Genomic DNA, 16378 nt, shown 5'->3' with positions numbered 1-16378 from the left:
CCTACTTACCCACGCATTTGTTTTCTGTTACAATACAAATTCATAACTATACCAAAATATTCTCCCCATTTGGTTATACACTTATCTTCGTTAAATTTTACGATAGATAAAATTGTTATTTATTATTTTTCTTAAATAAGTATTGTTCTAATACTTTGAAATTCATTATTATAAGTTATAACATATAACTATTAAATCTCTTTGTTGTATTTATTTACGTAACAATTCTTAATATTTAGTATTTTAAAATTTACTAAAGTTTTATTTCATAATTGTTTCCTTATTTAAATGATATTAAAAGTCTTGACATTTAAAACATTAAAATCAATTACAATCCTAATCTAGAATAACAATATTACGAGGTTTAAGGTGTTATACTAATAATTTTTTTTACTAGACCTATGCTAGGTATTTAGTGATTGGAAAAAAAGACAAGTTTTAGTTTTAATTATATTGAAAAAAAAATTAGTTTTAATTATATTGAAAAACTATCCATCATAAGCGTTTGATTGTTTGTTATTACTATATATAATAAGTGGGAAAATCTACTACTTAGCACATGACAAGTGTTGGATGATATGTGCTTAGATAGTGTTGTACATTCTTCTTTTATGGTTGTACCTTTAATTTTTTTTTATATTATTAGACAATTTAACACCATTAATTACCTACTACTTTATTAGCCAAAAAGTTAGACCTCATTTGGGCCCATTTATTATTTATATGTTTTCAATTTTCAATATATGTTGTCTATCTTATTCTTTTTTTCAACCTTTTATTTTAAACTTCTTGAAATTTAATTACCTATTTATTACTCTCTCTATACACTTTTAATTGTTATGATATCCTTTTTAGAGTCAAACTATAAGAATTTTAACTAATATTTTACAATGTGTTTTTTCATCATATTCATATGCAAAAAATTACAATTTATAGTACTTTTTGTATAGATTTTGCATATTTAAATTTTTTGTTTAAAATATCAAATTAATACAATCTAATTTAACTTTGAAAATTATTATATTACTACTATTAATAAGAGTGAATGTGAGGAGCTTCCCGTTTATGGGAATTAACAAAAAAATCCTCAGATGTTACTTTTGTAATTTCACATGAAAAATGTAATTCAATTGGTTAATTAAAGGTGTAGTGCAGCTGCATTTCATTTTTTTTTTATCTATTGGACTAATTTGTCCCCTTAAAACTACAAATAATTCGCACAACTTTTTGAAAACATGGACCCCACTTATTACTACTTAGTTGTATTGCTTTGGTGACTGGTATCAACTATTCTCTCTCCAATAATATTTCTCCAGTATTGACTTTATACATTCTTTAAGAAATTATAAATAAAAGAGTAATATTACTATATCATTCTTTAAATATAATAGATATAATGTATTAAAAAATATAATTGAAAAATTACTATAATTAATGATATGGGGTAAACTATCCATTGATTTCATAAAATGGACAAGTATTGTAGGACATTCCAAAATAGTATAATAGACAATAATTATTGGACGGATGGAGTAGGATTAAGTCTTTCTTTCAGTACTTTTCTCACATCAATTAATTTCTCTCAACATTCAATTAGTGAATCTTTAGTAGAATTAATTAGAATACTTTTTACTTAATAATACGCACAATAAGCAATAAGAAGAAGCTTTCGTTGGTCTGTCTTTTAAGTGTATGTTACTAAACCATCAACACTGAAAGGTAGCTCTACTGATAATTGTGAAGAAAGCATATTAATTGATTAAAAATAAAAATGAGGTAATTAAACCCTAAAATATTATAAAGACATCTATAAAATTTGGTTGAAACTCAAAATCTATTAGTGCCATATAAATTAGGATAGAGGAAATAACATATATTATTTGAAATAACATGAAACGTACTACAAATCACACAATAATTAGCAACTTCAAAATTTAAAGGACATACAAAAAATTTGATCAACTCTCAAAATTCTACTAATGTCACATAGTTTGGGATAAAAAAAGTAACATATACGTAAAATGTACTTTAACTCATAATAATTAAATAACTTTAAAATCTAAAAGACATATACAAAATTTTCTTGACTTTCGAAATTCTATCAATGACACATAAATTGGGACAAAGAGAATATTGGAAATTACATATAAAGTATTATTAACCACAATAATCAACAACTTAAAATTTAAAGAACATACAAAAAAATTGTTTGACCGTTAAAATTTTATTAATGTCACATAAATTAAAATAAAAAATAAAAATATATGTTGGGCCCGTGCTAGCACGGGCTACTGTAACTAGTTAAGTTAATAGACCTCTATAATTTATAGGATTTCGCATGGATAGGATCTCATATGGATATATTTATTCGTTTGTCTGTTCTATCTTTGGGACATCAAATTATTTTATTTTTCTATACTGCTTTCGGATCATGAGTTCCTGCCTTATTTTTCAATAATGATCATCCGATTGGTCCAATAATGTCATAATGAGATGGGATCAAAGCTTGTAAATAGTGCATACTATATAAAAATACATACGTAGACAATACATATAATTTACACATCTTGTTTAAGAATAAATTAGATATTCCAAAGATTAAATATCAAAAACAAAAAGGTATCATTCTTTTCCTTAATCAAAGGTTGAAGAATGATTGATTTTAACATAAAAAGGGCGTTTGGTCTAGTGGTATGATTCTCGCTTTGGGTGCGAGAGGTCCCGAGTTCGATTCTCGGAACGCCCCGATTCCTTTTTTCTCCCAACTTAAATAAAATGCCAATATTGGCACTAATGGTACGTAAATGTAACTCATTGTTCAAACAACTATTCAGAGTTCCTAGAGCTCCTCGTTAGGCTTGTTGGAAAACTCGTTGTCGGACTTGAATAACCCCGATTGATATTTTTATATCCAACTTAAATAAATAATCCCAATTGATATTAATATTTATCATATATATAAAAAAACTGAAACTTTTCATTATTTTTGGGGAAAAAAAATAGCTAAAATAAATGTTTTTAGAAATGGGGCATTCCGAGAATTGAACTCGGGACCTCTCGCACCCTAAGCGAGAATCATACCACTAGACCAAATGCCCATGTGATTGTAATTAGCAGATTTATGTTATAATGTTTGACTTAATCATGGACTATACATGTTTTTTAAAAATTAATAAAAATAAAATGTCATGACATAATTTAAATATTTGACCAAAAAATGTCTATGAATTTTAACTCGAAAATGAACAAGCACGTAATGCTAAATAATGAGTCAATATTATTGTTGTTGTTACTACTATTACAACAACAATATATTTAGTGTAATTTTATTAGTGAGGTTTGGGGAGAGTGATGTGTACATAGATTTTATTCCTACCTTCTAAAGGTAGATAGATTAGTTGTACATTTTATCACAAAATACACCGAATGTGAGCCTCTAATCCAGCTTGCTCCAATACGATGTGCAACATCATTTTAATCTCCTCATTTTCTTAGATTATTGACCTAATATACTTGAAACTTCCTCTCATGGTAATGACTTGTGTATCAAAACTCACTTCCATATTTGTATTATGAGTTCAATAACGTATATCTCATGATACAAATATGTTTTTTTAATTCAAATTTCGGAATTATCAATAAAAGCCTAACTTTTGAATTTTAAAAAATAATCATATTTATAGTTTGTATCATGCGTTATACGTTATTAAACTTACACTTCAAATATTTAGACTCTTGAAACTACTTTCACTATGGAGGTTGAGTTCGTTTCTTGTTTTGAAGTTACTTCACATGACATATAGTTGAAGAACTTTATTTTCGAGCTTAGAATTGTCGACTCTATTTCTAAACTATTAAGGTTAGGTTGTGGAAATTACATAATTAAAAGGTGATAAACGAAGAAGTATATTGATATCAAGTATGCATCTAGTCATAAAAGAATGTGTTAAAGGTAGAAAATGATCATCGAACATGTTAGCACTGAACTGATGTTAGTTGATCCTTCAACTAAAAACATGTCACCTTAGAAATTTAAGGATCGTGTAGTCACAATGGAACTTAGTTTCACTATGTAAAATTTCATTGTAACAATGAATGTCTATGAAACTCTATTTTATATAATATTTCTCGTATTTATAACCATCTACACATTCAATTTTATTTTGAGAAACATCGTTAGAATATGGACCCTATAATAAATAATAAATTTATTCATGAGGTAATTACGTGGGTAAACAAACACATACTAATTAATTAACTAATATAGCTATAGTTTGAATTAATTACCACTCGTAGCCTCTTTTTAGCTATAATTATGTGCGCTCTCGCTTTTGTTCTCTCTTATACATATACAACTACAAATTATACATATACAAATACAATTATATGACAGATATACAAATACAATTTGTCTCTCTGCCCTCTCTCAATCGCGCTCGCCAGATATACAAATACATATGTATACTAGTTACATATATACAATTATTTGACATATATACATATACAATTTGACATATATACAAATACAATTCACCTTTCTCCACTCTTTGCCCCCTCCTCCCAATCTCGCTTACTTGTTTTCTTCCTCTAGCATGTAATTACGAATCGTAATTAACAAATTATAACTATAAAGTCTAATTAAATTATTTTTAATGGTTATTTGCGAAATTTCCTCTTTATTCATTGAGTAATATGGGCTACAATTTTAGAGACATAATGCATTGTGATACATGGCTAATAGTACTCGTTCCTAAAAAGACTATTACCTTGATTCATATACTCCCTCCGTTCCATTTTATGTGAGGTAGTTTGACTCAACACGGAGTTTAAGAAAGAAAGGAAGACTTGTAGTCCAAAATGAATAATAGAATTTTGTGTGGCTGTAAATCATTTCATTAAGAGTAAAATAGATATTTTATAGTTAAATTGTTACTTAATATAGAAAGTGAAATTGTAAGTCACATAAATTGAGACAGATGGAGTAGTATTTCATTAACGAAATTAGTATATACAAATTAAGTGGAAAATGTTGAAAATTACTGAGGATGGTCAGTAAGTTCAGGACCATTTCTTCACACACTTATTCCTCTTTTCTCCAATTTGATCTTTAATTCTGGTATTATTTTCTATCAATGGTAACTATTGTCGTAATGAAAAAATAATTATAAATAAGACATAATTGGTTAAAGATACTAAGCACAATCTTCTCTAAAATTCCATACCATCTAATAGTGAGATTTAGTGCTTAAAAGACTTTCCGTAATGTCAAACTTTATCTTTTTCCTTTTCTTCCTTAAAAACTAGTAATTGATTTACGAAATAATCAATCGTTATATTAGATTGTTAATTTTAAAAAATAAAAATAAAATCGTATGCTAGATTCCAAATTCGGATCCTAATTCGACTATATTCGGCCCAATAACCCACCACTTTCCCTCCCCTAAAACGCTAAAATTCAATTTGGTCTCTCCCTAGTCGAGTGCAACCCTCACTGCTTCTCCGAAGAGTTTTTCCGGCGTCAGCTTCTCCGACCAGTTTCTCACCGTCTCTTTCTCCGGCAAACTTTACTGGTAAGCCTCCCTCATTCTCCGGTGAGATTGACCGGCACCTTAAACCCTAATTCATGATTCTATATATTTTGTTTAATCTATTTTATAACAGCTCCGTTTGTATAAGGAAGATTCATTTCCGAATTATCGTAGCTAATACGTAATATTTACTGATTCGTTGATAGATAAGAAGTATAATTGTGAGGAAAAAACATCTTTGCTGCCCTTCCAAGAGATCTATCCTTGTCGTCTGAACTTGTGGAGTTGGCCGTAAGCTGTTGAATTGAACCAAAGTGTGTATACGATCTAATTTGTTCCTTCTACCCTCGTTTTGAGAAGTTTTATGCTACAGTTGAGTTTTGGTTGGCAGCAAGAGTAAAGAGAACTGGGAAATTCAACTTGAGATGGGGTATTGACAGGGGCGAATGTTGTAGGTAGTTTAAGGTGCAAGTGGACCCGGGGTCTTTTCGCAAAACTAGATATTTTATGTATAGATTTTCTTGAATTGATCTTATATCACCTTCTGGCACTCGTGCTACAAACAGGTTTAGTGGTGCACTTGATCGAAAGCTAAATTGTTTACGTGGAGGTACAAGGATCAATTCCCACTTGATGAATTTTTTTCTCCTTTCTTTAGTAGTGCACCCATCTTCTAGAATATAGCAAATCATGCCAAGAGAACCGTCTTCCATCACCGAACTTGAAGAATTTCAACCGTACAAAATCATCCCAGAATGTCCGAATACTTTTCCAATTAGAGTGACCGTGAGAAAACTTAGGGACATTTATTATCCACTGATTATGCATGCTATATTTTGTTTTTGATGATTTTCTTTTTATGACGGTGTCTTGCTCATAAACTAATGTTGGACTTCATGGGAGATCAAATCTCCTTATAACCCCGACCAACAGCCCTTACATTATTAATCCTTTGGAAGAGCGACTGCAGAAATGTGCAGTTAAGGGAATCAATTAACTACATAATGTGCAGTTACTCCTTTTTAATTAAAGAAATACACAAGCACGTATACATGTAACTGAACTCTGCTTGTCAGGAGAATGTGAAAAGAGAAATAACAAAGGTATCATATGAGATAGTGTGTTTAGCTGGTTGTTTCCTTATCCATTTGAAAGAGTAGGTTAGTTATGTTTTGTGAACTTGGTGATTTTATTAGAGGTAGTTAAGAGAAAAACACAATTTTGCACCCAAGAGTGATGTAGCGGTTGATGAAGTTTTAATAGAAGTCATGGAGACTAAGATTCAGGTTCAAGTAGAGGCAAGAAAATCTACATAATTGATTTTCTCCCTTCTCCGTAACTTTAGTGGGTAAAGTCACCCGTGACCTGTACTACTTGATATGATGCGGCACCTAGAATAAATGTCGAGGTATGTGGAAGTAGGCCGGATATCACCATTATTTCACAAGAGAAAGAGAGAACACGATCCCGCAAGTGTCAACTTAAAAGACCCAATTTGTGGAATTATACGAAGGTCATTTGTAGGTAGATTCTAATGATAGTGATGATTGTGGAAATTGGAATGCAGAATTGAAGCATCTACACCAGTAAATTCAGAAGCATTCAGGTCCTTGTAGGCCTGAATATCTTTCATAATAGACTTGTTTTTTTTTTTCGTTTTTCTTTTTTAATATAGAAATTTTACAATGCCTGGTCACTCTACCCCAACAGTTCTAACTTGTAACTAGCTATGTACTGGGTTATTGTGAAATCTTCTCTTCAGAAATTTGTCATTCATGCTTGTAGTTTTTCTTTTTGTGAAATAACTAGCAGGATCGAGTATGGCCAAGAAAAACAAGAGAAGGAGAAATAATGCGGCTGCATCTAGTTCTGGAAGAGTACCTCAAGACAATAAAACCCCGAAGGAACTAAAGGCTAAAGGTAAACTTGCAAAAAAATCCAACTTAAACTCTGCACAAACGAAAGAAGCTGAGGCCACTCCACAGTCTCAATCCAGAAACATGGAGAAGAACATAAAAGATGGCAACCAAGGGAATAATGTTGAGGCCACTCCACGATCTCAATCCAGAAACAAGGAGAAGAACATAAAAGATGGCAACCAAGGAAAGAATGTTGAGGCCACTCCACGATCTCAATCCAGAAACAAGGAGATGAACATAAAAGATGGCAACCAAGGAAAGAATGTTGAGGCCACTCCACGATCTCAATCCAGAAACAAGGAGAAGAACATAAAAGATGACAATCAAGGAAATAATTTTGATAAAAAAGATGCTAGGAAGTCCCTAAACATAAAAAGTGGAAACAAAGGAAAGGGAAATGCAAGTGAAATGAGGGTAGATGTGGAGGACGGAAAAGCTGACAAGGGTATTGGTGGAGTGATTTTCATGTGTAATGCAAAGACCAAAGATGATTGTTTTAAATATCATGTGATGGGTGTCTCAGCTATGAAGAAGGACATTATTTTGGGAATCAAACCTGGTGTCAAGCTTTATCTCTTTGATGTTGATCTTAAGCTCATGTATGGTATTTATGAGGCTTCATCTGCTGGTGGAATGAAACTTGAACCAGCGGCATTTGGTGGGGACTTCCCAGCGCAGGTCAATTGTGCTTCTATTGTTAATTTTAAATTCTTATCATTTTATCTTGTTCCACAACTCTTAAGGTGTATTTATTGATGACTGGTCATACAACAGGTTCGCTTCAGGATTTACAAGGACTGCCTTCCATTGACGGAGAATTTGTTCAAGAGAGCAATTCAAGAGAATTATGATGACAGGACTCACAAGTTCAAGACTGAGTTGACATTTAAGCAGGTGACAACACACTTCCCTCATTGGCAAGTTCTACTTGGAGATAGTGTGTTATTTACCTAGCATTTGATGTCAATTTTGTGGCCCTGTTTTCGCCTTTGAGCAGGTAGGGCAGTTGAAAAAGCTGTTTACGCCAGCACCATGGCTACATCCAACTTCCAAACATTCTGTGTCATATCCAGTTAGTCTGCCCCCATCAGCAGCACCTTTACCTAGCAAGGAACCTTCCAGGGAGCATGTTGGATTGCAATACGGAAGAAGCAAAGCAGGTGAGAATTTTTCATCATATGGTCATGAAAGGGAAAAGCAGCAGCATGCAGGCCGCCTTATCATGCCTAGAGAGGTTGATAGTGAACCTCGTTTCCTCACTGAGAAAGAATATAGAAGCTATGGTCTTCAATCAGCAAAGCATCCGCAGGCCTTTTCTTCTGCAGTAGTTGACCGCACATTGGATCATTATGAATCTGAACAAGGAAGGGAACATCTCCGAACAAAACCCACTGGGATTACTAGTGATGCGGCTTTAGCACATAAAGAAACTGTACTTACTGAACCTTTGTTTCCAAGCGAAAGGGAGTATCGAACTTACGGCCTCAAGTTTCGCAGTGAAATACCTGCTACTGTTGCTCCTGCTGTGGAAAGTGGTGCTACAGGAATTTCAGCCACACCTACCAATCATGGTTTACTAAATCATGTTAAGGATAAGTATGATCCTTATGACGAGAGTACTACCTCACTTGTAAACCGATATCTCTCTCTGCCTCGGACGGTGGTAGCACCTGTAGTGTCATACTCTTCGACAGGCAGGGAGTCTTTTGTAAGTGACCCCTATTCTGCAATTGGCATCAAAGGCCATACGGGGAAATTCCACGCTGAAAATGAAGGAGCATATCCACCAACGGGAAGATTCCACGCTGAAAATGAAAGAGCATATCCACCAACGGGAAGATTCCACACTGAAAATGAAAGAGCATATCCACCAATGGGGAGATTCCACACTGAAAATGAAAGAGCATATCCACCAACGGAGAGATTCTACACTGAAAATGAACGAGCGTACCCACCAACGGGGAGATTCCACACTGAAAATGAAAGAGCAAATCCACCAACGGAGAGATTCAACAGTGAAAATGAAAGAGCATATCCACCAACGGAGAGATTCAACAGTGAAAATGAAAGAGCATATCCGCCAACGGGGAGATTCCACTCTGAAAATGAAAGAGCATATCCATCAACGGAGAGATTCAGCAGTGAAAATGAAAGAGCATATCCACTAACGGGGAGATTCCACACTGAAAATGAAAGAGCATATCCACCGACGTGGAGATTAAACACTGAAAATGAAAGAGCATATCCACCATATGCTCCTCGATTACCACCAGAGTACGGCTTGAAATATCACCATGTTAGGGATGAGCCTAGGTACCCAGCTTTTGTCTCATCTCGCTATTCCCTTGGGGAACCATCTGCACCTTATCGCTGAACTTCTGCTATCTGCATCCCTCAAATATCTTCCATGGCTCTGGTAAAGTTATGCTTATGAAACTGATGAACTTTAGGCCCAGTTCATCGACAAGGAACTTGCATTTCTCAGATGTGCTGAGGGCAAAGATAAGGTCAATTATACATGTCTTCTCTGGTGGGTTCTGGATTAAAAATATTACAGACTGTATTTCCCATTTTCTTCCTGTACAAGGGGAGAAACGTAATACCTGAATCTTGACACCTTCCCTTTGGTGTTGTTTCTTATATTTGTTATTTGTGACATAAAGGAGAAACTTGATGCTGTTGATTTATTTCGTGCATTCTGATGTTTATTCATGTGTATTAGTGGGTTCAATATTGTGTTAAGGATGTAGAACATAGCATGTATACTTGAGATTCACAATCTACCATCACTATGGATTACACTCCATAGCGGAATTGGCCGCTGCATGAGGTTATATTGATCTGTGATTTGTTTTTGAGTTTAAGGGTGTGCAACTGAGCTGGAATATGTATGCATTGGAGTTGTATTTCTTCTACTGCAGGAAACATCCTTAGTCATGGAAATGTTTGTCTTTTGAATGTCACAATCTGAACAAACATCCATGTTTTTTCACTTGAACATATGTTGTCGGAGTGCGTTTGTTTACAATGCTTCAACTGGAGTCACAAACTATGTGAGATCATCAAATGGTACTTAGTACAGTTAAGAGGGGCTAAATGATTTCACCCATTTCAATTTTACTAAGTTCTTTTTACAATGAAGTGAAACCCTTTTTAGCATGCTGAAAAAATATTGTATTATAAAATGTTTACTTGGCCATCATATATACTCTCTCCGTCCCATTTTATGTGACACTTTTCAGATTTCGAGATTCAAACAAGTCTATCTTTGATCGTAAATTTTTCATAGATCTGTTAAACATTTTGAATTATCAATTATTGTGACTAATAGTATTTTTTACGTAATTTACAAATATATAAATTTAATTTTAAAATGAAAAGTGTCACATAAATTGGGACAAAGGGAGTACTATTAGTATGATTCAAACGATGAATTTAATTAAGTTTCGTCATTGGATGGCGCGCCTTAGTATTTCAAAGTACATCACCAAGCCATTTTTTTCTTTTAACATATATAAACAGTAGGGCAAAATATTTGACCACGTGGTTCAATTACAATCTAGATGAACAAATATATTGCGTGAATTCAAAATAGTTGAATTTGTGTGAATTTAAAATAATCGGATATATCAAACATAGGTGGAAAACAAAATAAAAATATTGGAAAATAAGGTCCAAAAAGGGGCAGTGTGCTTTTTTGGAAAAGGCACCATTACCAGATTCAGTTATAAGAAGTAACCGGTTCAATTTCAATACAGTCATTAACAAAAAAAAAAAAAAAAACAGAAACGCAGCAGACCCATTTCGGAAAAATCAAGAATGGCCGGCGACTCGACGCCGGCAACCGGGAAAACTCTCCCTTCAGGTTTGTGATTGAACCCCATTTCTATATACCCATTTAATATGTTGTGTTATCCATCAAAATTTGATTATTTTTTTTTTGGTTCAGAATACGCATAGTTTGTTGTATCTCGTTATGGGGAAAGTTTTTTTTTTTTTTTTTATGAATTCTGATTTGGGTTTTTTTTTCCTCAGGATCCATGGAGGTGCAGGAGAGACGAAAATGGGATGTTTCAGCCTCAGATGTTGCGTCTCATTTTGGTACAAGTGGAATGTCTGTTGCTGCTGCAACTGCAATCACTCATCCTTTAGGTTCTTTCTTCACTTAATTTTATGATTATTTGTTGATTCTACCTCATACACCTCTATTGAATTTGGAAGCATTTTATTGCTTTGAGCTTAAAAGTAAAGGGGTGGTATAAAGGAGAAAACTTTTTAGATGCAAATGTTGCCTAGCATTTTATTGATGGTGAGAAAGTGATTTTTGGTTAGTTTTTGAAGATGAGTCTCAAATTTGAAAAACTATTTGTGAAATTATTTTTCCCACTTTTAAAATTTTGAACTTTTTTTCAAGTGAAATGCTTGTTGAAACACGACTTCAACTTTCAAATACCATTTTTCAACATCAAATACTACTACTTTTCTTTATCCTATATAACCAAACAATGTTTATCTTGATATTTTGCTGCCGGTTTTTTTCTCTCTATCATGCTTTATTGCATTTGTTTTGAGCTGAGGTTTTACCGGAAACAACCTCTCTACCACTCAAAGGTAGGGGTAAGGTTTGCGTACATCCTACCCTCCGCAGACCCCACTTGCAGGATGATGCTAGGTATGTTGTTGTTGTAAATACTACTTTTCTTATAAATATTACTCAATTCATGTCCAAGCATCTGCTTAGAATCAGCTATCACTTTGATTTTGCTTGGCCAATTTAGTTAAAGCTCATGATAGAAAGTAATCCTTTGTTGCAACCAGACAAGACCGGATAATATCAAATAGTACTGATCTATTGATGATGTGACTTCGGAGTTGCAAAATGTATTGCCACCCTAGAGGGTGAGAGAGAAATTCAAAAAAAGATTTGGGGTATTGAGTTGAATGTCCTATATTTTACTCGGGTGGTTTGTCATTCAATGTAATTACCTCTCCTTTAAAGAAGGAGAAAGAGAGTTCCTAATCACTGTTTATTTTTCTCATATAACTATTTAAAGTTCATGAGATCTATATGATCACTACACTACTCAAGAACGTGTAAAGGGGACAAGCATTCAATTTTGGTGAACTAACTACATGAATGTCCTACATTATCATATGTTGTTCCATGTACTTGGGTCTTTATAACTTAAATTAGAAGAGCAAAAACTGCGAGGATATGGAAGGAATGGGTGCATAACCTAATTCCTCCTCTCTCCACCCTGATTGTAGTTAGTTTTTCAGTGAAAGGCAGTCTTTTACTAAATAAAGATGCATGATTGTGCTTATTGTGTGCAGATGTTTTGAAAGTTAGACTGCAGATGCAACTTGTTGGTCAGAGAGGTCCTTTGGTCGGAATGGTATGACAGGAAGCTTAGGCTTTTACGTCTTATATCCCTTTTTATTATAGCTTAGAAAGATATATCTTGGTTAATAGCTGCAGCTTATGTGATTTTTCCCATTGCATTGGTGTTAGGGGAGGCTTTCTCTTCAAGTAGTTGAAAGCGAAGGACTGAGATCCTTGTATCTGGGATTGGCACCTTCATTGATGAGGTCAGTTCTTTATGGTGGTCTCCGTTTAGGATTATACGAACCATCAAAATATCTCTGTGAATTGGCTTTTGAGTCCACCAATATCTTGGTGAAGATTGCATCTGGAGCATTCTCAGGGGCCGTTGCCACAGCACTGACCAATCCTGTGGAAGTCTTGAAGGTACTCTCTTCTGAAGGCTTTATGGTTTCTACTGAACAATCCTCATTTGTTATGCTGGTTTCCAGGTACGGATGCAAATGAACACAAGATCAAGCTTAGGACCAATCCATGAAATGAGGAGAATTGCTTCAGAAGAAGGAGTAAGAGCTCTTTGGAAGGGAGTTGGGCCTGCTATGGCTAGAGCTGCCACTTTGACTGCGTCTCAGTTGGCCACATATGATGAATCCAAGCAGGCACTAATAAAGTATACTCCCCTGGAGGAGGGATTTCACCTTCATCTCATGTAGGCACACTTCCCATCACTGTAAATATAGTCCAATGTGCTCACTATTTTTAGAGAACATGCGACTGTATGATTGAGTTGAAGTAATGCACCTTCTTTTCTGGATGCAAGGCTACTGAGCACTTTGACTAAAAGGATGGTTATAAGTTATGAATCTGAAAATATAATTAGCCTGAAATAGAGATCAAGTAGTTGGCCTGCATTTAGTTAATTTCTATTTCCCACATCTTTCATTTGGGTAGGAACTGACTCTTGAAAAGTTATCTAAATTTTCACAAGCATGCATCCTCAGATTATTACACTATGAACAACACTGTTAATCTTTTCCTAGCTTTGGAGTGTTGTTGGAATGCACTGAAACTAAAAGCTGACTATGTTACGTTAGCTCTTACATTGCCCAGAAAGTAATTGTCTTTATTTTGTGGAGATCAATGTCCTACTCCACCTATCTGAGCTGATGTTACGAGAATGTTTCATCTTTTATTTATGTTTTACTTCTAAGTTTTGTCATTTGCAGTCCCAATATATGCTAACTCTTCTTTTGCATATCGTGAAGCTCAAGTACCATCGCAGGGTCAGTAAGCACGGTTATGACAGCACCAATGGACATGGTTAAAACCCGTCTTATGTTGCAGAGAGAATCAAATTGTGCTGGACTGTACAGAAATGGATTGCACTGTGCATATCAGGTTGTTACTTTGCTGCCTCTTACTCCACTCTTTCCTATAGTTATTTATCCACAATTGTGTTCAGCAAGTTATTCCATTGTTTTTTACTTTAACAAAGCGTACTTTTTAACATAGTCAAGCCTTCTTCACTAGGTGTATAGCTTTGCATTCAGGGTAAGATTATTTTCGTCTTTCATCCATCTTTTCATCAAAAGACTGACAAAAACTTAATATAGAGGGGAAGAACTGAATGATAAGATACTTCATTGAGAATGAGCTACTGCAAAGCCATCATTAGGTGTTTGAGGGACACAGGATAGGGTATATTAGAGCAGTAGGGGTTAGGAAAAACATTTGGGAAGTTTTCGGGATGCTTGTGATCATACTCCTACAATACTCAGATGATCTTAAACTAACGTTTCATGAAACCTTATGATTCCAGGTACTTCGCACTGAAGGTCCTTCTGGTCTTTACAAAGGGTAAGTCGAAACATCCCTGATCTGCTGTCTAATTCAGTTCCTGCAGGTTAAGTTACTAATTAAGTCAATAATTATCTGTTTCTTGAATTTGAAAAAATTTCAGAGGCTTTGCAATATTTGCAAGATTGGCTCCACAAACCATGATTACTTTTGTACTCTGCGAGAAGCTTCGGGGATGGCTGGACTAAAGGCCATTTGATCTTAAGCCATCTTATTTCATTGGCGCGACCATTTGAGATACTGTACAGCTCCTCTCAGAGATCCATAAAAAGGAGGGAAATGATATTGAATATGTACCACCTTTTGTTTTACTATAGGCTGTAGGTTCCTAAACACTAGTGACTGATATACAATCCATTCTTTTGAAGTGGAACGGAACGGAACGTTTTCCCTTCCACTTCTCAATTTTACCTCAAGAGTCAAGATGTATCATATCAAAACATCTACTTACAAATTTTACAGTAAATTTATCAATGAATTTATTCTTGTATCTATTGATGATGGTGCTGTTTGTTGTCTACTATATATCATAAAGGAGCAAAGAGTGCCTTATAAGTTGTCTGTGTTTTTGATTGAAAAGAGTTGTTGAGGAATATGTAAGGAAAAGTCTTATGAGAGTGATTGATGGAATAGAGTGGAACATTATTAGCATTTGGAGTTGGCCAGCTTGGGAAAATTTTAATTGGAGGGGCCAGGATGAAGTGGTGACAGGATATATGCCCTTATCCATAATTCCAGTCTGCACATTTTCTTGTCAAAGCTGTCAATTTTGTGTTTTTAAAGCAATGTCAAATGTTAGTTTTGCAGTAGGTTAATATTCAAATGGTATGAGTTCTTTAAATATACACTTTAATTTTGAGTGAATATATTCTTCGTTAAAAAAGTGATGCATGTTATAACAAATGGTTTCATATAATACTCTCGACATTTGATAAATGTCCTATATTTACCTTGGCAAATGTCATCAATTTTCAGATGAAAATGTCTGATATTTGCTTTTTACAAAGCCACACTTCAAACAACAATGTTTAAAGTTAGACGTGAATTTTCAAACTTTAGTCACATGTGTGAAGTTGTGTTCAAAGTGAATAAACTTACAAAAAATTTAATATCGGGTATAAATTAAATGACGGCCTCAAATATCCCGATCTGGGGTTGTCATTTAACTTGTGCTCATTTTATATATATATATTCTTTTTACAAATGTATCCTTTTTGGGAATAATTCAAATGTACACGATTAAAGATGAAATTTTTTATCGGATGTGCATATAAAAATTGCCTTAAATATCAGTTATGACTTATGAGTATATGAGATTTCAGTTTAAAATAAATGAATTTTCTTTTTTGCAATGTTTCAAAACTATCCTTACCGTAAATAAATTTTTAAATAGAAAAGTACATTTTTATAAAAAATTTTGCCAAGTAAGTAGAAACCAATCTAAGTAAAATATTGATAATGTCATTAAATATTTGTCAAATAAAAAGATATACTATTATTCTTTTTAAAACCAACTAAAAAATATTATATTATTAAGACCAATATTTTTTTCTACATATAAAAATAAAACATAAAAATAGATACTAAAAATAACAATTAAAATTTTACCATTTAAAAGGTAAACCTGCAAATTGCAATGCATAACAGTTAATGTAGGCCCACCTTATGTGAAAAATAACAACTGGAAATGTGGGACCAAACAGCTGACATTTTTTAAAACAAAGGGTAATAACGTAAATTCGAGTGCAAGC

General features: G+C 33.8%; 3 protein-coding genes and 2 non-coding genes across 5 annotated transcripts in view; 4 read left to right on the top strand and 1 right to left on the bottom strand.

The window, feature by feature from the left end:
- The window catches only part of LOC125808166 (nodulin homeobox-like), a 217276-nt gene that overhangs the window by 114427 nt on the left and 86471 nt on the right, over positions 1–16378 (top strand). The window lies entirely within an intron of this gene.
- Positions 2675–2746, top strand: TRNAP-UGG (transfer RNA proline (anticodon UGG)). The gene has a single exon. It is a non-coding gene; the product is annotated as a tRNA-Pro (tRNA).
- On the bottom strand, positions 3027–3098 carry TRNAP-AGG (transfer RNA proline (anticodon AGG)). The gene has a single exon. It is a non-coding gene; the product is annotated as a tRNA-Pro (tRNA).
- On the top strand, positions 7316–10153 carry LOC125808168 (uncharacterized). The gene is made up of 3 exons (XM_049487891.1): positions 7316–8125; positions 8222–8341; positions 8445–10153. Exons 1-3 carry the CDS (start codon positions 7349–7351, stop codon positions 9819–9821), a joined length of 2274 nt encoding a protein of 757 aa, XP_049343848.1. The 5' UTR covers positions 7316–7348; the 3' UTR covers positions 9822–10153.
- Positions 11217–14907, top strand: LOC125808188 (uncharacterized). The gene is made up of 8 exons (XM_049487913.1): positions 11217–11312; positions 11483–11599; positions 12782–12843; positions 12960–13196; positions 13262–13479; positions 14036–14168; positions 14590–14627; positions 14731–14907. Exons 1-8 carry the CDS (start codon positions 11267–11269, stop codon positions 14813–14815), a joined length of 936 nt encoding a protein of 311 aa, XP_049343870.1. The 5' UTR covers positions 11217–11266; the 3' UTR covers positions 14816–14907.

This window comes from Solanum verrucosum, unplaced genomic scaffold (genome assembly GCF_900185275.1).
Source record: "Solanum verrucosum unplaced genomic scaffold, falcon-dt-bn FXZP01000234.1, whole genome shotgun sequence".
In the NCBI taxonomy this organism is placed as follows: domain Eukaryota; kingdom Viridiplantae; phylum Streptophyta; class Magnoliopsida; order Solanales; family Solanaceae; genus Solanum; species Solanum verrucosum.
This window is presented reverse-complemented; position numbering and strand designations above follow the sequence as displayed.

Excerpts from the sequence above, each read along its gene's own strand:
- LOC125808188 (XM_049487913.1), top strand. The coding sequence starts at position 11,267 with ATGGCCGGCGACTCGACGCCGGCAACCGGGAAAACTCTCCCTTCAG. Across the intron at positions 11,313-11,482 it reads CGGGAAAACTCTCCCTTCAG|GATCCATGGAGGTGCAGGAG; the intron begins GTTTGTGATTGA and ends TTTTTTCCTCAG. Across the intron at positions 14,169-14,589 it reads GATTGCACTGTGCATATCAG|GTACTTCGCACTGAAGGTCC; the intron begins GTTGTTACTTTG and ends TTATGATTCCAG.
- LOC125808168 (XM_049487891.1), top strand. The coding sequence starts at position 7,349 with ATGGCCAAGAAAAACAAGAGAAGGAGAAATAATGCGGCTGCATCTAGT. Across the intron at positions 8,126-8,221 it reads GTGGGGACTTCCCAGCGCAG|GTTCGCTTCAGGATTTACAA; the intron begins GTCAATTGTGCT and ends GTCATACAACAG. Across the intron at positions 8,342-8,444 it reads CTGAGTTGACATTTAAGCAG|GTAGGGCAGTTGAAAAAGCT; the intron begins GTGACAACACAC and ends GCCTTTGAGCAG.